At 37.8% G+C, this 21,218-nt stretch overlaps 2 protein-coding genes across 11 annotated transcripts in view; both read left to right on the top strand.

The window, feature by feature from the left end:
* LOC121297115 (actin-binding LIM protein 3-like) overlaps positions 1-5,041 on the top strand; it is a 74,043-nt gene extending 69,002 nt beyond the window's left edge. For all 8 annotated transcript variants that reach the window (XM_041223164.1, XM_041223163.1, XM_041223162.1 and 5 more), the window contains 6 exons: positions 1,793-1,822; positions 2,222-2,280; positions 2,900-2,960; positions 3,249-3,256; positions 4,373-4,453; positions 4,877-5,041. In XM_041223164.1, coding sequence (XP_041079098.1) covers positions 1,793-1,822; positions 2,222-2,280; positions 2,900-2,960; positions 3,249-3,256; positions 4,373-4,453; positions 4,877-4,990 — 353 coding nt within the window. In that variant the 3' untranslated portion in view covers positions 4,991-5,041. The remainder of the gene's footprint in view (positions 1-1,792; positions 1,823-2,221; positions 2,281-2,899; positions 2,961-3,248; positions 3,257-4,372; positions 4,454-4,876) is intronic.
* A 1,611-nt stretch (positions 5,042-6,652) lies between these two features.
* The window catches only part of LOC121297310 (actin filament-associated protein 1-like 1), a 36,139-nt gene continuing 21,573 nt past the window's right edge, over positions 6,653-21,218 (top strand). Inside the window, exon 1 of one of the 3 annotated variants that reach the window (XM_041223556.1) lies at positions 6,653-6,965. In XM_041223556.1, coding sequence (XP_041079490.1) covers positions 6,950-6,965 — 16 coding nt within the window. In that variant the 5' untranslated portion in view covers positions 6,653-6,949. Of the gene's footprint in view, positions 6,966-20,588; positions 20,729-21,218 lie in introns of those variants that run through there. The other 2 variants (XM_041223555.1, XM_041223554.1) reach the window with 2 other exon arrangements.

Genomic DNA, 21,218 nt, shown 5'->3' with positions numbered 1-21,218 from the left:
CTAATGAGTGAGTATGGTAAATAACCCACGCTCCCCAGCTTCCTGTAGCTGAAGCATTAGCATGGTGACAGCCAAAGTGCCAGAGTCCCCTTCACCTTCCTGGAGAGGCACACTCACTGCAGGAAAGGGTACAGGGAGAGTCAAACCCTTTCTCAACTCAGAGGAAAGGTGACATCACAAAGTATACACTGTACACTGCTACAGTGTAGCTGCACTGTACTTTCACTTTTGTTACATTGTTTAATACATTTATTTACAGCAAAACGATATGATCAGTACATTAAATGTTAAGTATGTGTGGTTAATGTATACAGTTCTATCCTCGCAGTTATGTGCTTGTGTGAAGTAAATCCTCTGCATGTTATTGTACCTGTATTTTGAAGTGTGTCCATAATTGTGAATAAAGTGTGTTAGGAATATTTGTTAAATACAAGTGAGGCTCATTATGCTTTTTATGACATATATTTCCCTGATAGGATTTACTCATGTTTTCCACACCGTCGTTCCATTCTCCATGTCTCTCCCATCGCTCAATTTTCCTCTCTTGCAGTATCCTTCATACTCCCAATGTTCTTTCTCTCTCTCTCTCTCTCTCTCTCTCTCTCTCTCTCTCTCTCTCTCTCTCTCTCTCTCTCTCTCTCTCTCTCAATGAACTCCAAACAAGTTATGAGTTTTAATTATAATTTTCTTTCTCATTTAAAAAAAAAAATAGGACTTAATTAAAGAGCGTAGGAAACATTTTAAAAATAAGGCATGAGGGGATCTTGAACGACAGTGTTTATCTTTGTAAAGTTGGAGTTTTGTAGCTGTATCTAAACAGAGAAATACAATTCGATGGAGTGCATATATTTATTCAGACATTTGCAAATAATTACCTTTCCCCAATTTGCTCAAATTAGTCTTTCGATACAGATAATAGATCGATAGAGGAGACATAAATATTACACCACTTTATACCGGTTACTGTTTAATGGAAAATCTTTACTGGCTGCTGCTAAGTCAGTGAACAACAGCTGCTGAAGATACATGACAATGCTTTCTAATTCAGTGAATTAGAAAAGTCTGCAGCTCCCCTCGCTCCAGCAGACTTGACAGCGCACATACCGCTGCCAGCACAGGGCTGTGTGTGCAGACTGCACTAATTGGACACTAGTAATGGGCATGCTGTTGAAATACTTAGGGCACTGCTCTCAAATGCTCTGGGAATTGCCACTCTCCATGCAGTGTGCAAGGCAGGGCATGTTCATGGATTTCACTTCTAAATGTTTTATGAACCAATTTATTTTGTTATAAGGAAAATGAATAGGATGTAAGGAGGAAGAAGTGTCAGAGCTTGGATAGGAGTTGGGGTGTAAATGCATTGCATGTATCATTTCTCTTGCTTGAGTACAGTATCTGACTGAATTAGTGTTATTTTTCCCAAGGCAAAATACAGCAGGAGGATAAATCTGATGGGTCGCTGCTCTGTTTTTTATGGATTTTTCTTCACAAGTATTCCTTGCTTGAATGAGGAAAAAAACAACCGCCTCCCCAGTTGGATAGAATAAAGATGTGCACAATGATGCATGGATATTACACAGCTACTGTAAACAGCTACTGTTAGTTTGTTAACAGTCTCTGTTTTAGTGTATAGTTTTAGTTTTTTTTGTTTTGTTTTTTTCATGAGATGGTCAATGCAAGTTTATGGTTAATGTTGTAGCTATTGCAGAAGCTATAATTCCAGTGACAGGAATCAGAGCCGCTGTTTGACTGATTGTCTAATTGGTGGATTCTCTCCTGTTTCTAATTTCAGCTCCCCGGTCTCACTACACAGCTGATAGCGGTGAGTGTGTGTGTATATATATATATATATATTGGGGGGGGCTTGCTTTTCTTGAACCCCTTGGTTATAGGGTACTTAAATTGTGTTCCTTGATAAATAAAACACGTGGCTTAAATGTAAAATAGACAATGCATCTACAGCTGACAGACAAGAATGATTGCTTTGTAAAGTATTCCTTTTTTCATGTGGTTAAGATGCTATAAAACAGTGTGTTACCTGCAATAGAATGCGCCCCCTTGCTGGCTTTTGAAAGAACTTCATGTGTATCAGTGAACTTGTGTGTAGCAAGTGCTTTTCTGTCAGATAGTCTTAATAATGATCCCATGAAAGTTAATTTGATCATCAAGTTGTCAGATACTAACTGTTTTATTTATTTGCAATATATTTGTTTTTTTCCAGATTCTATTATTTCCAAGTCAGCCTCTTTGCCTGGTTATGGGAGAAATGGCTTACACCGGGTAAGGCTAATGTGTCCTTTAGATTTACTTGTCTATACAACAGGCTATTCACACTACGTTTACACCACAGTGCAATGATAAGGTTACACTCATTACAAAGAAACAACAACAAGTAACAGATACAAACCTTTGGAAGACATTGATTCTTGCTCAGAATGGCATAACATACTTGTACACGGTTATCATAGTGTTCTTTATTTGGTATGCTATGACAGTAGCTGCCCAATAACTAAAATTAAATCCTAAAGTAAGTGTAGTTAAATCCATGCTGTGCATTGTAAAATCCGTGTAATATTTAAAGGGATTCACATTTGTCTTGGTATGCAAGTCTTATTCACCAGACTTGCATGGAAATCAATCAGCCTTGTGATGTTGAAGGACTTTACCATCCCATGTCATCAATCTGCTACCTCTTAAGCCTTCTTAAAGATGTCCCTCAAAGATAATTTGAAAGTGTAGACTGCTGTTTTAAAAAATCAATTAAAGACACTAGTATGGCATCTGATAACAGTTTATTGTTCTGGGAAGCTGTTAACAGAAAGAAGAAAAAAATGACTGCTTTTGGGATTTTGCATTCATGCGCACCTCATTTATTTTTCTTGTTTTCTTGTTGTTTTAGCCACAAAGTGCTGATTACTTCCAGTACGATAGCAGCAATGAAGTGAACTGGGGAATGAGAGGTAAGCTTTGGCATATAGAATGTAGTGTGTATGCTGCATAAGTAGGCTGCTACGTATTTTGAAATACTGCATTGTATATTTACAAGAAATAATATATTTACATAAGCACAGTATTGATCCATTAACTATTCATAGAACTGGCATAGTCTAAATTATTTTTCCAGCGAAAACTAAATTAAAAGAGCACATTTATCGCTTCTTCTTACACTCTGAACAGACAGCTATAGTAAAGCTAAAGAGGTTTATATTTTTCAATTTTCTTCTTTTTTTTTTTTTTTTATTCTGCAGAATACAAGGTAAGAGCTCCTGTTTGGAAACACCTGCTATCAGCTGTCAAAAAGGTGGCATTCATAAAAACCTTGCTTCATCAAAATAATTGAGTTCCCTTGGATATTGGGGAGTCTGGCTTTGCTGAAGGAGGAGGCGTTTAAAATGCACCAGCTAATTGTACTGTGTGCAATTACAGTAGTAATGATGACACTGCATAGGAAAACCACCAGCTCTCTTTATCACAGTTGTTCTATGCTTTGCTATTTAATAATTGTATAAAGTTGCTATGAGGACAGTGACACCATAGTTCAGATGAATTCCCAGTGCCAGTTATGTGATATACTCAGTGCAGGTGAAGTTGATGTCAGAACACATTTCTTATATGTGGCTGTTAATTTATTTTACATGCTGTACAACAGGTATTAGAAAATAACAGTATTTTAAAAGTACTTTACATACCTGAGCAACGAAGACAGAAAAATTGCCACTGCATTGGCAAAACTATAAAAACACGGGTCAGTGAAGAGGTTTAGAAGATGTGTGCTGTTGAATACTGTTGACAATAGAAGCTAGAAATGGCAAAGCCCATGATAGTATTAGTATCTAGAAGCTATTCCAAATTAGCAATTATCCATATATAAAACTGGGCAACCAACCTGAGGGGAAATCAAGGGGTGGACACATGTAGTTTAGCATGTGTTCTGAAAGTAATTTGCAAGGGGTTGAGAATGGGCTCACGCATGCAATGCAGAAAGAATCATCTCACTGCTAAATGCTTACCAAAGCATCAAAATTCAACACTTTACCAGTTGATTTGTGAATCCATTGTATACAGTTATCCAGCGGTTATTATTTAATAGGATATCTGTAAATGTCACAAAATATTAACACATTTAACCAAGAGGGAAAGTACTGTACTAGCCCAATTCATGTAAAAGAAAAGAAATGTTAAACTATTACATTGATAATGTGTTGAAGAAAAATGCATATATTGTTCCATATTATGCTCATCTTATTGCAAAAACTAATCATTTTTTTCTTTTGTAAATTACAAAACTAGGATTCAGGTAAGCCTTCACTAAGGATGTGTCATTCCCAGTTCAGGCAACCAGCATTAACATGTCTCTCTTGTCTTTTTCAAGATTTATTCTTATGAAGCGCTATTAGTAACCACTAGGGGGCGAAACAGGCTGCCAAAAGAAGTAGACAGAGCCAGGTTAGAGGTGAGCAAGCACAAGCACTCCACTCATCTCCTCCAGGTTTACCCTGCCGAGTAAAAGGCTCCATATGTGAAGCATTTTAAGAAGCAGCAGTTCAATACTCTTGGGGGAGCTCAACAACTAATATGAATAGTACATGTGAATAAATATGTATGTATTTGCATTTCTTGATACACATTTATACATGAGGCACATTATAAATGAGGCTTTTTATTCCAACATAAACATATGGAATTGAACACTGTATTGTTTATATACTAACTATACTTTTGTATTATTATTTTTACATTTTATTCTGTATTTCTTTTTTCTGTCTTATTTTTTTATGTGAATACTAGAGAATCTTTATTTTTACTATTACAAACATTAAAAACTATGTTTTTCCAGGTTTTTTTATTTATTTATTTATTTATTTTATGTTTTTAGCGCCATTTGTCTCCAGAAGAGTTCTACCATGTGTTTGGAATGACTATCGCAGATTTTGATCGCTTGGCCTTGTGGAAGAGGAACGAGCTGAAGAAACAAGCACGGCTGTTTTAAAAGCAAACGCATTATTGTGTTTAATACCTTATACTCTTAAGAGAATGGACACATCAAGAACAAACAGTGAACAAAGTTACAGCCAAATTGCAACACTATTTGAAATCCCCCCTTTGCAAATGTACTGAGTTTTGTATTCCACTTATAGATTCTGTCCTTTGTTAATATGTCTTCCCAAGTCCCTTAAGAGCTAAATAGATATTGTAGCATTTTGGCTTTTCCCTATGGATTGCATCTACATAGCAGCAAACTGTATGACTAGAATATTAATAACGTATCAACTAGTGTATCAGCCAGCATCACTTTTTACCTTTCAAGAAATGAAATGCATTTTAACAGAAACGTCTCACAAAAATATATTGGCTTTATACTCGTATATTTTAATTCATATATTTGTGTGTGTGTGTGTGTTTGTGTTCGGTCAGGTTATAAGCACCACATGTTTTTAACAATTCCATAACCTTTTCTCTAAAACTTTGTTATTCCAATGGATAGCATTAAATGAATTGTTTCAGTAATGCTTGTGAGAATGTGTTATTTGTAAATTATACAGCTTTATCACCATGTTTTTGTGGCTCATACCTTCACCATACATATGTTTCAACCAATTGAAAATGATTGTAACAAAGCAATGGCACATAAGAGAATGTATAAGATCTCCAAGACTGTCATGAGTTGAAGCATTGTGCTGTATGGTGGCTCTGTTATGCAACCAAAGTACCCTTAGTGGGTATCTTTAAGTGAGTGGAGTGGTTGCCTTTTTTTTTTTCTTTCAGAAAAAGACACAAAAATAAATGTTTGATTTTATTTTTTAAATTGTTTTGCTTCTGTTTCTAAAGACAACCTTTTTTTGTTTTTGTTTTTGTTTGACTGGAATTCCTCCTAACCCCTTCCTCATAATTTATAATGTTAGAGGGATATTTTTTTTTTTTTTTCTTGCATTTAAAAAGAAGTTTGCATTCTCCATTTTAGTTCTGGATAACTTTAGGATGCACTAAATGCAGAATGAAATGTAATCTATCAAGTTACATTTGCTGCCCTTTGTTTTATTTCATTGTATCCAGTCCCAGGGATATGTTAGCAGGGACACTTTTGCTTATATCATATGATATTAACAGCAATGTCAGTTGTTAATTGATGCCATTAATGGTAGTGGATTGTTTGAGGGCAGCACAGATTGCACAGCCTCAGTAAGCTGTGGATATCCTTGTGCTTTTTGGTTGGTGTAGTGCACCTGTGTTATAAATAACGTCTGGTAATTCAAATGGTATTTTTAAATTGTATTTATTATTTTATTATACACCGAGTTACTTTATTTATCTGTCAGTACTGTATCAATATGTATAAATAAAATTACAGTTTAAATAAACTGCTGTTTTCATGTGTAAAGCCTTGAAATTTTATTTAAAAAAAAAAAAAAAAAAAGTCATCCGATACCCATCGGCAGCACCGAACACTTTAACATCAGTACGGCCTTCTAATACGGCCTTTATGTCACTTTCATACAAAACAACCAGTCTGCTATAAACATGTTAGCCAGGCTAATTATTAGTAGAGCACTGCTGTCTGTTTGGTTGAATCTGTTCCTGTGTTTGAATATGTGAATACATGTTCTGTAATGCACTTCCCGAAAGGAGCTCAAAATCTGAGGTGGTGTTTTACAATTACAATAGGCTGCTAAATAGTTCCCAGTATATTATTTATGTGTTTGTTTATTTCAAAACGAGCTCATGCTTTTTGGTAATAAACAACTCCCAGAGATGTTGGACGTGTATAGAACACTAGGACCCAGAGGAAGTTTCAGCTGAGGAAATAAGAATTAGGAGTCACCGGGAAAGTTGACAGTACAGCATGTCCACAGTAGCTGTGTTTCTGTTCACAGGCATTTATCTTTTATTATGAACTCCGGACAAAACTGAAAACAAACTAGTTTGTTTTGGGAAAATTCAGCACACCGAAATGGAAAACGACAGTGGTGAGTACCTTGAACACCGGTGTTGTCTCGAGTGTTTTTTGTTTTGTTTTGTTTTCTATGTCCCCTACTGTCATGATTGTGAATGTAGACTAATGCAGTGTTGAAATCCATTTGTTAATGTGATTAATACGAAGAGATGCGTGTAATGCAATCTGTTTAATTCAATTGTAAACGTACTGAGGCTGATGACAATTGCGATGCCCAGCTGTTGAGTAAACGTGGGTTCTATATGCCACTGTTTGACTCTCAGCACGCATGCTGTAGAACATAATAGAACAAAAATGCAGCGACAAGTTTAGACAGTAAATATATTAAGTACAGTAATTGAATTTAAAATGCTGTCCCTTTTTTTGACAGTGCTTCATTTCAGTTACTGAGATTGTATGTCTTGCTGTATGTGTTTTACTTATCGTGTCCTATGATTTATGTACCTCTTTAAAATGAATGTGGCAAAAATTAAAAATATAGTGCTCACATTTAAAATGTAAATTATTTAAAGTTCAAATTAAAACACGTTGAAAAATGATGTGGCTGGCACATGTGAATGCATTTTGTATCAAATTAGTTACAAGTTTAAAAGTTTTCAAGTATTCAATTCCTGTTTTAACTCATTATGCAAAAACAGACGTTTAAAAAAGGGGATAGTATTTTGACCAAATTGGTACACCAATAAGTGTGTTCAGCATCATCGTATATGGTAGCAAACAACAAGGGTGAAATGTGTCAGGTCAGATTTTTTACTTCATATGAGTCCTGTCTTAGCTAATATTACATTTGAATTATTAACACTGATTTATCCTCTTGAAATCTTTGTATGCCTTCGATACAAAATGCCTTGAGTACCTGGGGCTGTAACAAACTTATTTTTAGCAGTAAAGGGAATCATTAGAACTCCAGTCGCACAGCAGTTTTAGCATTTAGTCTTAGCTTAATCAGACACACCATGAGTATTTTTTTTTTTTTTTTTTTTATGCAGTCAACTTTTACTTAAAAACCTGGAATTGCTCAAACTGCCATGCAATTGGAGACCTAAATTACACCCTGCCTGTTCCAACATCTACAAGCACAATTTGACTTGCAGTATAAACCAGCATTTAAAAAATGCCTTCTAGCAAGCAACAGGGTACATATTTCTGTGTTATGCCTTTGCTCACTGTGTTTTTAGTTGTCAATGGTTTGTTCCCATTCAAACTTGATGTGCAGTCAGCCTAGTAGCCTAAATTGTCACTAACAGTATATATTTTGTGACCTGTGCCCATGTTTCTCTTGCGTTTTGATAAATCCATGCTGGCAAGTAGGCTTGTGTGCCTTTAACACTCTGTGAGTTATGATGCCAGGGGAGCTGCTGTATGAGCTGCTGACAGCAGGGTATTAGTTCAGAGTTACTCTGTGGTCCAAGAGCACAGGAAACAGCATAAAGAAAAAAGTATTTCAAAAAAGGGCACCATGGCAGCTGGTTTTCACCCTTAACAGAAACATCTAAGTAACTTAAACAGTAAAAAAAAAAAAATAGAAACGGCATTGATGTATTTACCTGAAAACAGCACTTTAGTGGTGTATTAAAAAGCAATTAAATAAAACGTCAGTTTTGAAGAAGAAAAAAAATGAATAGGACGAATGCAATACAAAGCAATTCTATATTACACTGCAGTGTCTGAGACAATCCAAGTTGTCTACTGTGTATATCAAAGCAGTGGCTTATAAATGCACATGAGCGATAGCTGGACTGTGTTCTTATACACAACACTGTTTAGATTACATGAATTCTGACTGTATAAGGATGGCATCTCTAAACCCCTTGGTATTTCATTAGGACTTTAAAGACTCTGTTTCTTGTACTGCAGTCCTCTTAAGGAAGGCTCCACATCTGCTGTTAGTATGCATATCCCCAGCAATTGTGATTGGACAGCCCTGCTTTATAATTGTACAGATATGTAGAGAACCACATGATGAAACTTGGTTAATACATTCATCAGCGCAAGCATGCTTTTAGTTTAAACTCGAGTTTCTGACAAGATATAGCTGCCATAAGCATTACATCAAACAGATGTGTGTGCTGTTGACAAGGGGAGTCAAAACAAAAGTAACATTCATTTTCAGCGATGTCCAATATGTGGTTAATAGGAGTGATTTGTTTCAATAATGAAACGCTTTTGGGATGAAGGCACATCTAACTGGTATGCGAAGGGGGACAAAAGTTGATATTTTATCTTCAAAGCTAGATTTCATAGATATCAAAAGTGACCATCTTTAAAGATAGGCATGCAATTTCACATATAGAAAGAGACATCTGTCATATCTCTGGCTATCTCTGTCACAGACAAGAGCTTTAAATGATGTTATAATGATTTGATCTTGGCAGATGTAGACCAGGCGATTTCACGCATTATAAAAAACCACTGGGTTTAATTTCACTGATTTAAGGTATTTGGTTTGTTTAATTAACCCGTACAAATCACACTCCTGCAGTTTCACAGTTCACTCGATTTGTATTACCTTTGGGGGAAAAGGGGGAATATATTGCCCTTGACCACTAGTATGCTTTCTAGTGGATTGGGCTGCAAACTACACAGAAATACAGTCCAGCATGAGAAACCACTGGAGTTTCCACTGCCATTTTTTTTTTTTAAGTTGTATGAGTTTCCAGGGCGGGTCTGTGCTAAGAGAGTGTTCCCCCTCTCAGGGATTCCTAACCTTGTCGCTCTGCCCCCTGGGAACTCAACACAGACACATCCGTTTTCTTTAGATTATTCAGATCCCTGTGGCTCCTTCCTCTGAGGCCACACTCACGTAGATGTTTCCCTCCACTGCAACAAGTGAAGACCAGGGCCTGGGCGCTGTTTATTGCTCAAAGAAATACTTCCTCTTCTGCTCCCATCCTGGAAACAATCTAGGTCCGTCCGTTCTATTTGTGCAAACAACAGGAAAAAATAATCAGTCGAAAAAATGTTTGTGATGTTTTTTTTTTTTTAGCGACTGAAAGGTATTTTTAGGCATACAAAGAAATAGGAAATGAGTTAGGTTTAGATAAATATCCCCCCTTATATTTACATTATCATAATAAACACCCTCCGGTTAAACTCATTAACCTGTAATGAACATTGGGTTGTTTGTCGATGCCTCACAAGGGCTACTCTATTTTAATCCAGTCTTATTATCCAAATAAAAGCACCCTAATAGTGATGCAAGATCTATTGTCCAACAAGTTCTAGAATAAAATGAATTCAGATTACTTAAGGAAGAGTTATATACTCATTTCCATTTGTGGACTGGAATGATACTAGATTTGTCTAAAACCTGCAGAAATGTGTTGGGGGTTAAAGAGTTAAACCTGCCTCTATTGCTGACTGGGCTGTGAATATGACATGCAGTACCAATGAAAGAATGAGAATGTGGAATTGGAAGAAAGAATGAGAGTGTGGAATTGGAAGAAAGAATGAGAGTGTGGAATTGGAAAACACTTCAAAGAGGTGCATGAAGGTTCTCCCCACATCTGTTGTCTGATTGGTGGAAAATGCAAAGGAAACAACATCACCAGAAAATGCCTGACCCCATGCCAGGATAATCCAGTATTGTTCCTTCTCCATTGTTCTCCAGGATGACTATATTTCCTTCCTAAAACCTGATGGTAACCAAGAAAATCCTCAATTTGGAAACAACCACGTATTATATTGTGCTCCTTGGAGCAGAGGCAATACCTTGTATGTTCCCTACAAACATTGTCCAAATAAATAACAAAACATTTTTTTGTGGGGGGAGGGAATTGCTTGGAGAATAGCTGTAGTGAGACAGATCCGATACATCACAAGCTTACATTCACAGTTCTTTCTGAAAATCTTGGGGATTGTTCACATTCAAGAAATGGAAACCATTAACAAGGCACAAATAAAGTATTCTACATATTTGTTTTTTATTCTACCTACATATATGTTAATAAATGCTGCTATTGGCAAGACAGGTCTAGTGTGAAGTCTCAAGCAATGGAAAGTATAAAAGACCTGTGTATCATTTATTTAAATACAGCATTTCAATATTTCTATCATTTGTAACCAAGACAATTGACAACTTGTTTCCGTATCCTTATCAGATAGATATTCATACAAAACATGATATATTGTGGTCTATGTTGCAGTTTTTATATACAGTTGAAAGATACGTTGAATTTAGATACGTTGAAATTTCGTTCTGTTCGATATTTTATTTTAAAACACTTAATCAATCAATTATTGTAAGGTGACATTGGTTTTATGTTGGAAAATATTTTTAAGAAAAATAAAAAACTGAAATATCTTGCTTGCATAAGTATTCAACCCCCACACATAACAGCTTTAAGTCTTTTGGGGTAACTATGTACCAGCTTTGCACACAGTGTCGGAGTGATTTTGGCCCATTCTTCTTGGCAGATTTGCTCCAGGTTGTTCAGGTTGGTTGGACGGCACTTGTGGAACGTATTTTTCAAATAATGCCACAGATTCTCAATGGGATTGAGATCAGGACTTTGACTGAGCCACTGTAGGACATTCACCTTTTTGTTCTTGAGCCACTCCAGTGTTGCTTTGGCCTTGGGATCATTGTCCTGCTGAAAGTTGAATTTCCTCCCAAGCTTCAGTTTTTTAGCAGACTGAAACAGATTCTCTTGCAGTATTTTCCTGTACTTTGCTCCATCCATTCTTACTTCAATTGTAACAAGATGCCCAGTCCCTGCTGATGAGAAGCATCCCCACAGCAAGATGCTGCCACCACCGTACTTCACTGTAGGGATGGTGTGTCTTGAGGCATGGGCAGTGTTAGGTTTGCGCCACACATAGCGCATTGAGTTTTGGCCAAAAAATCTCTATCTTGGTCTCATCTGACCACAAAACCTTTTTCCACATCGCAGCTGGGTCACTCTCATGCTTTCTGGCAAACTCCAGATGTGCTTTCAGATGGTACTTTTTGAGTAACGGCTTCTTTCTTGCCACCCTCCCATACAGGCCAGTGTTATGCAGAGCTCTTGATATGGTTGACTGGTGCACCATTACTCCACTCCCAGCCACTGAACTCTGTAGCTCCTTCAAAGTGATTGTTGGCCTCTCTGTGGTTTCTCTCACAAGTCTCCTTCTTGTTTGAGCGCTAAATTTTGAGGGATGGCCTTTTCTTGGTAGTGCCTGGGTGGTGTCATGCAGCTTCCACTTCCTGATTATTGATCCAACTGTGCTCACTGGGATATCCAAACACTTGGATATTATTTTGTACCCGTTCCCTAACCTATGCATTTGTATTACTTTATCTCTAACTTCTGTAGAATGCTCTTTGGTTTTCATTTTCCTTCAGATTCACAGCCTTACCAATGATCCTCAACAGTGGGGTTTTTATCCAGAAAATGTGACAGCAACTTTAATGATTCACAGGTGGAGGCCAATGGTAAGGTAATTGTGTCCTCGTTAGGGCAATTTCTTTCATCGGTGCAAACTGGGAGCTTCCACAGCACAGGGGTTGAATACTTATGCAAGCAAGATATTTCAGTTTTTTATTTTTCTTAAAAATATTTCCCATGAAACCAGTGTCACCTTACAATAATTGATTCTGAGTTTCAGTGTTTAAAAATAAAATATCAAACAGAACGAAATTTCAATGTACCATTTGTAATTCGGTAATATGAGAGAATTGGTCAGGGGTCTGAATACTTTTGCAAGGCACTGTATATATAAATCATTTTAATGTGGTAGAGGGGGTAGATACACATCTCATTTTAAGAAGTGACTGGCTGTGCTAATCCCAGTCTTTTGGGAACTAGTGGTTGACTTTGAATAACTGGGAGATTTTCTTGTGGCCCAGCCCTGTAATAGTCTTGCAGGACTCAAACTCTTTTTTTTTTTTTTTTAAATCAGGCGTGTGCTTTTGGTCCTGTGCAAAGTCTGCACCATTTTCTTCCGAAAGGAAAAATAAACAGTTAAAGTTGCGCATCTGTAACAAAACACCATAGCTGTAGATGGAAGCCCTTACGTTGATATTCTGGTTTGTTTATTTCTTGTTTTTCAAGTCAGCGTTTTATTCCCTTTAGCCTCCACTGTTAGCTCATCATTTATCCTCCAGTGAATGTGCTGACATTTGACTGAAATAGTAACACATCAACATGCTTATTTAATGTTATCGTAGCGAAACACTGGCAGCTAAAAAAATAGCATGAGTGTTTATTTTACAAGGCCTAAACCTGTCGGATCAAATTTCTCAAATGTAAGCAGCGTCAGCAGTGTGGCCTGCCACTGACGTACTGTAGTGTGTTTGGTCTATGGTCCAGCTATGAAAAGACTAGTGAGAACATTTTCTTTGGACATTTCTAGTGGTGGTGGTGTGGTAGTATTTTAGTGGGCCCTATTCACCAAACTTTTTTAAAGATTTTTTTTTTTTTTTTTTATAAGCGTTGTCTTAAACTTTAACAGTGTTTAAAAAATGATAATAAACTTCTAATCCTCTCTAAAATCAAACTGTCCCTTGAAACTGTGTCGCTTCACAATAAGCTTCATACAATTGGTTAGTGGCTCGTTGAATATTAGAAGGCAGCAGTAGTTCCAAAAATATATTTAAAAAATCTGGACAAAGCAGCTACTCTTAATCGCACAACAATGGAGAAAGCTTTATACAAATCACTGACTGTATCCCAAAGACTGGAATTCACTTGCAAAAAATCCACACTGCTCCGACACATAGCTGCCCAATGAAATCATACAGCACTCTGACTAGTTTTAAGATATGCTACATGAGAAATGGCTGAAGGCTGAAGACCCCCATTGTTTAAGCGTGTTGAGTCACTTCTTTCATAAAGTTGGGAGTGGAAATCAAAGAGGCAGTAATAGAAGGGTACAGAGTGGATCATTGATCTTAAATGGAATTTTATCAGTGCTGGAAAGATTCATCTCCAAGCTAATTTGTCTGTTTTGTTCTCCCCTAGTGCAGATCAAAATAAAAAGGGTTTGCTGAACTTTGTTGACCTTTACTAAGGGACTTCTACACTACATATGGGTAAGGTTGTAAATAAGATACAGAATTGGCTACTGACTAAACGTGGACCCATTACAACCAAACTTTTCTCACCGCCCCTGCTCGATGTTCTGGTGGCTTATGTTGTATTACAATAACACAGAGACAAACATGGTACTAGAAGCAGTTTGAAATATGGACTGCAGTAAGGATAGTTACAGGTATGAGACTCTAGGTGCTTAATATTGTGGATCAGTAGGGATAATTCTTCCATTGGGGCTCAGTCAATACCCTTGCATGGTGTTAAGTGCTATTGGTGCTGTACTTCGGATTACACATTAAAGATCTCACTATTTCATTAGTGTCACTGGCCAAATTAGAATGCCTCTCAAATTCTGTTCCCATGGTGATAGGACTACACTGAGAACTTAGTGAGTCTTTTTGCTATACATATCTGCATTATACACAAACCTGGACAGTGAAAGGGTATCTGGTCAGCAGGAGAAGATTGGTGTGATCAAGTAAAGGCCACATTTAACACTGTGTTCAAGAGTAATTAGATACCCCTAATTGTGCTTACTGTACAACCCCATTGTGAAAACGGCTTGGAGCACCTTCACAGTGTGCAAGCTGCTATGTGCCTCGTGTTCCCCATGCATACTAGTACGGTTAGTAACTGCAGTAATAATGTGGAAACATTTGATTAGCTAAACAAACATCATTCTTGCACGTAACAACAGCTTTTTGAAGCTTCTGTGGTGGTGTGGGTCTCAGGACCTTGAAACAGAAAACTTCAAAGAGCAGCCCCTCCTTTGTAGAAACACAAACCAACATCAAAGCTGGTAAGTGAACGAGCAGGTGTACAACAGCTCAGGAGCCTCTGGTCTCATAGACTGTGGAAAATCTACAAACTACGTGGCAAAATTCAATTAAGTTTTTAGTCATGAAAAGGCTTTCCGGGGATATTTTTTAGGTTTTAAGTTCTTTCAAAGAAAATGTAATTGTAATATACATTTTTAAAACACATTATTAGTTGTATATTTCTGCAATACTTTATCTCCTGTTTCAATTGTCATTCTTTATGTTTAAACCCAGATCTCGCTCTCTTTGTTCATTCTGGTTCCGTCACGCTGTGCAGTACTGTGATTGTCTTTTGGCAAACACACCTCATGAACTTTTAAGGAAATGCGCTTCTCAGCCAAGTTGTATGGCTGGATCCAGTTTGTCATTTCCAGCCGTAAACAGCAATTGTCACTTTGGAAATGATGTATCTGGTCCCAGCAGAGGAAGGATGTTCACATACACACTTGTAGCGGATGAGCCTTGTGTCCTGTACATGTTGGTCTTGTTGAATTTATGACTTTCCACTTGCCTTACAGACATGGAATTGGGGAGTGGAGGGGGGGGGGGGGCAGGGCTGACATGATTCCAGGGCTGCAGTTCCAGAAGCAGTTTTGGGTTAATAAGGCACGTTTTCATTGAGATACAGTATACCCAGCATTGCAGGCATCATCAGCTCTCTAACAAACTACCCTTAAAGTATGATACAAAAGTAACAGAGCAACAGAGCATTGTTACTGCATACTATTGACTTATTTCTTTAGTTTGTCCTGGAACACAAGAGTGATTGGAGTTAAGCCCCTGTTGTTTTCTAATCAGGAGGAACATGATTATTTAATGCAGCAGAGAAACAGCAGTCATTTTATTCCAGTTTAATGTAACATATTGTGTTGCTTCCTGCACAGTCGGGTTCCTCCAACAAGGGTTGTTGTTTGGGTTTTGACTGAAATGCAGCCTAGTCTTTAGGAAAGCAGTTTAAGAAACGATGCTGGTGTAGAGTACGGAAAGGAAGCATAAGGGTCTGTTGATAGAAGTTGTTGTCGGGGGCAACAGGAAAACGCAGCTGTAGTCGATATCCTTTTTCTAGATCTGGGCTATACTATATATCTTAACTCTGCTTTATGTCACCAAAGACTAAGCCATTGACTTTACTGTCGGTTCTTGTCTGACAATGTGGGACAGCAAAGACGCAAAATGAATGTATGGCTGGAGCTCAGTTAAAGGTCAGCCCATTTTGCCCCTCAGGGACCTTTAGTTTGGATTTAGTGAAATTTGTTTGGGTTGTCAAATTCTATCCCTGGTGAGCAATTACCCACACTGGAAAGCCATCGTGGGGGAATGTGGCACAAAGGGAAATCCCTAGCTTCATAAAGGAACATTGCATAAACAGTACATCCACAGGTGGACCTATTTGCTTCTTAACCATGTACAGAAGACTGTCCCTCAGTCGTTCTGACTATGCCCAAACAGGATTCATATCATTCCTGACAGGCATGTTATTCTGTACAGGTTGACCACATTGGAAGCTGCATAGAATTTGGAGTTTCTGTTGTTTAATATTTCATGAATACTCTCTGGTTAGTCTTATCTTTGAATGCACATCACTAGCTAACCAATCCATTAAATGTTTAACCACAATTTTTGATACAGCAAGGAATAGATAATCTTATATGTTAATGTGTATTGGAAACCCATCAAAAAAAAAAAAAAAAGAGCTTTCTTAGAGCTTTGAGCGTTTGGTTTTCCTGAAACATACCTTAATCTTCTGTCAGGAGCTGTGTTGACCCCGGCCATGCCAGAATAGACAGATGTGACCTGACCGGGCAAGTGGAGTGTAGTCAGAACATTTTGTTCTTTATTATAATAAAATCAAAGACTGTGTATGTACAGAACCCTCCATTTGTACTGTACTTACTGTCTCATAATGTAAAAGTTCAGTCACAAATGTTATTGTTCCCTGGTGCTTTGTGTTTCTTGTTTTTATTGTGCATTGTGTCTGGTGACTGTTTATCAGTGAGGAGAGATGTTAATGGCCAAATGGCAATCAAGAACTTGCCCAATACGTGTAGTTATCCTACTCCCTGTACACTGTTCTTCTCACCACCTGCCAGGCATCACCAGGCACACAGTATGCATTCCAGTGAGATTCCATTTGAATATATTGTGAATCAGTGGCTGATACTTTAATGTTACCAATTAATTTATTGCACAAGTACCCAGGTAGATGGTAGGGATGAGGACTCATTTAAAGATTTACCAAGGTAATCAAAATAGCTTATCCCAATAGAATAGGAAAAGTTAATTATCTTTTTTTTAATTACATATCAGTTTTCATAAAACTAAAGAGTGAGTGATCCCTTGGTCCTGCAAGAGAGGGTAATATAAACAAACAACCCCGTTTCTATAATGAGATACGAATCCCAAGAGACAGAGAATTCAGAGAAGGAATCCCAGGGTATGAAAAGAAAACATATTTTGCTGCGGAAAGAGTGTGTAGAAGTGAACATGGTCAGTTCAGTGAGAACGGGGAACAGTAGATGGAAGGTCAGAGGTCAATGTATTTAATCATGCTAGTGACTTACATTGTAAGGTGAGCATGGGCGGCGTTTCCTGTGCTGTCGTCACTGACCTGAGGGACTGCAGGGCCCTGACAGCTGACAGGGCGACCCTTGCTACTGGGGAGGGGGCCAGCCCAAGGTGTAGGGTGGTCCATGGGAACAGGGACAACCAGGAAAGATGGAGGTGATAATGTTGGCTTCACTCGGCAGGGAGTGGCTTTGAGGTTATTTAATACCCTCTCTGTGAGGCCAGCTGGTTTAAACAAAGACAATAGAAGTCTCTTTCCTGCATTAGTCTAATGGTTTTATTTTATTGTGTGGTTAGTGCTAAAATAATATCAACACATCCTAAACCATACAATATATGAATTCACCTACCATTTCTTTGAGGTAACTATTTCCTGTCTAAAAGTTTAAAAGTGCACATGTTCAAGAAATATATACCCAATACTCACCAGTGGGGGGGGGGGGGGGGGGGGGGGGGGGGGGGGGGGGGGGGGGGGGGGGGGGGGGGGGTGGGGGGGGGGGGGGGGGGGGGGGGTGGGGGGGGGGGGGGGGGGGGGGGGGGGGGGGGGGGGGCTTTAATCTGTTATTGAAACCCACTAACGATAGAAAAGAATTTGAGCTGCTTAGTCTTGTGCCTTCTGGTGTGAAACTTCATCCTTTTGATGTTCATAGTAAGTTGTCTTACTAAAAGGAGTATTTAAATATAAACAAGAGAATTATTAATCATTAACAGTTCGAAATCCATTCCTATTGTGCCTTAATGACTGTGCGATTGCAAGGTCCATATTGAACACAGTGCAATATGTTTTGAAATTAAAAATAAAGGTAACTCTGTTTCAATCACACTGTCATAACAAACTCAATTTTACACAGCACTGCTTTGTTTTGAGCTTTGCTCTTTTAAAATGAATAATGAATGGAAATTTGATCTACTATCCAGTGTTGTGGCGTTGCACCCTATGACATCATCTGCAGAAGTTCCAGCAAATCTAATGATATTGGTTTTATAGGATTTGCAAAAGTTAAAAACAACAGAGCAATGTCTTCTCAGCAAGAGATATATTGATGTGGATAGCAAAGCAAAGAGGCTCACTGAAATGTGGAAATGAAAGCTGAACTAACAACATAGGGATGAAATTGCTGTCCGAAATGTATGAAGTAGTATTGCTTTAAAAGGAATCTGAAACAGGCGGTATGCATTTCAGATATAACTGTAACATGCGTTACACTTTATTAATGCTACTTAGTGTTTACACGTTTGCAAACTAATGCACAATAGTGACATGGTTAAAACATGGTGCTCTCGTTCTTATTCCCACACAAGATGAACTGAGGCCTGTTGATATAGCTCAAGAACACATCCTTATACTGACCAAGCTTAGCTTTGAAAAAAACACTTCAGCACCCAGGCAACTCTGCAAAGCAATTGCCCTGACCTGTTTCTGGAAATGGAAGGTTGAAGATACAGTTGTGTTTCCTCAGTAACATAAATCCATCAACAACCATGAAAAAGAAAAGCATTGTGAGGCATGCTTCATGGGTTAAAGGGTCGGGCTTTTATATGACTTGGAGGGTTATAGTCCGGCAGGTTTGTAAAGGCAGGCATAGCTGCAATGTTACTGTTTGCTTTGTTGTTTCAATAGAAAAAGTGGAGGGTTTTATTTATTATGAAAAAAAGTTTTTTACATACTGGAACCTTCTGTGGTTCCATAAAAAAAAATGTGCACGCAAACTGATGCTTTGAAAAGTTATTTAATATAAAATGAATAAGAAACAAAAGTATCAGGACAGAACACATTGTGTCTGTAAGCAGAATGTTTTAAATTTTCAAAATAGGTCGAGACAGTTGGAAGGGGTTGGTGTGGCAGGGTGAGGTTCTCCGGTCACATGATCAGTAGATTTGGTTTAGTTCCGCAGGGATGGGGTTATACCCTATCCCTGCAGGAAAATATATCCCTGACTCCCTCCATTCCAGCCATGTGGGAATGTGGCTGGAATGGAGGAAACTGGAGCCTTTGATTGGCAATACAATTAATCAATTAAGGATTAATCAATCCACCTGCAAAAGGCAGGGGATTATAAAAGGGCATAGATGCTTGTATGCATTTAGACTTTGATAGTAAAGTGTTTAAAAAGCCAGCGGTAAGTGGGCGCTTTATTTTTGTTTGACTTGTTTTATTTTAATTAACTTTAATAATAATGTGTAGCATCCTGTGTTTAAAATTAAATTAATCGTTTGTGTGTTTCCTGCTTGATCTTGACCACTCAGGCCACCCAGACACTGTTGCTCATTTCATAAGATTGCAAAAGCAAATTAATTTAGCACATTATGAGCTCTGTGAGGCATAAAAACAAGCCTCATTATTTTATCTCCCACAAATGGCATTTAAAAGTGTGATACTCTAATGTTCGTGCAGTAAAACAGTGCGTGTCTACACACAGAGTCACGCTCTTGTACCAGCAGTGTGGAGGGCGGTGTTCTAACCTAAAACTCAAGGGCTCAGTTTCACAGTCCACCTGCACAAGCTTGCTGTGAGAACGACTGTACGGGTGTCTTTGTACATGAGTCACTACTCGCTCACTGCAGAAATGAAAGCTGTGGTTTGATGGTTTTCACTTCTTTCCATTACTTCATGTTTTCCCTCATCCCTGTCCACATATTAGTCCAGCTCCATACAGTACTATACATAAAGCACTCTCTGCATTTTGTTCATTTGTTTTGGAGTTACGTTTTTGTATTTGTATTTGTGTTGCTGTATTACTAACTGAACCTTAAGGTATTTTAGCAGCGTAACCGTTTAAGAGGCTTATCAGCTAATTTATGATTTTAAAATAATTAAAAAACAAAATGTTTTAAATGTCACCTGCATCCAGGGTATTTTAGTAAAATCAATGGGATATTTGCTTTTGAAAAAGTTCTGTTTTTTTAATAAAAAGAGATGCAAATGTTGCAAGTGGATTTGTAATGTTCTATTACTAATGTGGTGGTGAGGGGTATTCTAGCATTGTTTATTATAGAAACAGGAATCTCTGTGGTGACAAAAAGTGCAGAGCTACTGACACCAAGGTGCAAACTAACACCTAAGCTGAGGCCACGCCCCTTGGCTAAGTCTCTTTACATGTGAACAGAAAGCCGATGGAACCTGAGGCACTAATTAAGCCCGTGACAGAGGTGGTATTTTGAGATAGCACAGTACATTGGTTCTCTCCAGGAGGAGGTACAAAGAGCTTTGTGAAACCCAGGCTGATAACCAGAGGGCCAGGAGGGATCCCACGGGTGAGCTTCCAGCTGCCTGCAGAGAATCAACAGTCTGCTACTTGAGTTGAATAGCTTGTTGTTGGTGACCACATTTTTCAGGGGGAAAATGGTCAGTTTTTCTTACACATCAGCTGTTAGTGGTAAGTATGAGTTTGACTTATCACAGTATGTTTTAGTTCCTGGCAAACTGTTGTGTGCCCAAACTTTTTTTTTTTCTAACTAGCTCTGTTTGTATCAGATTCATTTCAGCATTGATAGCATTTAGTTTTATTTAACTTGTGTCACTCATAATTTAAACTGCCAAAGAAAGATTAGAAAATATTACAATTAATGTTATTAAAAAAAAATACATATGAGTGGTGTAATATTTATACTTTTTGTATAAATAGTAGTTTTGTATTTGTAATCATATTTATAATCATATCATATTACTAATTCTTACTAATCTACAAACATATTTATTTTACATGTTAATAATACATGTACATAGCCACTGAAGATTGTGCTGTATATTTTTATGAGAGGTATGATGCTCTGCTCATCCTTATTCAGTACAGGATGGACAATGAGACGCATTGCTGCAAGATCTTTGTAGTTTCGTTGGTGGTCTGTTTAGGATCGCGTTATAGA

Source organism: Polyodon spathula, chromosome 22, assembly GCF_017654505.1.
Source record: "Polyodon spathula isolate WHYD16114869_AA chromosome 22, ASM1765450v1, whole genome shotgun sequence".
Classification (NCBI taxonomy): domain Eukaryota; kingdom Metazoa; phylum Chordata; class Actinopteri; order Acipenseriformes; family Polyodontidae; genus Polyodon; species Polyodon spathula.
Note: the sequence above shows the minus strand (reverse complement) of the source record. Positions and strands in the feature narration are given on the sequence as shown.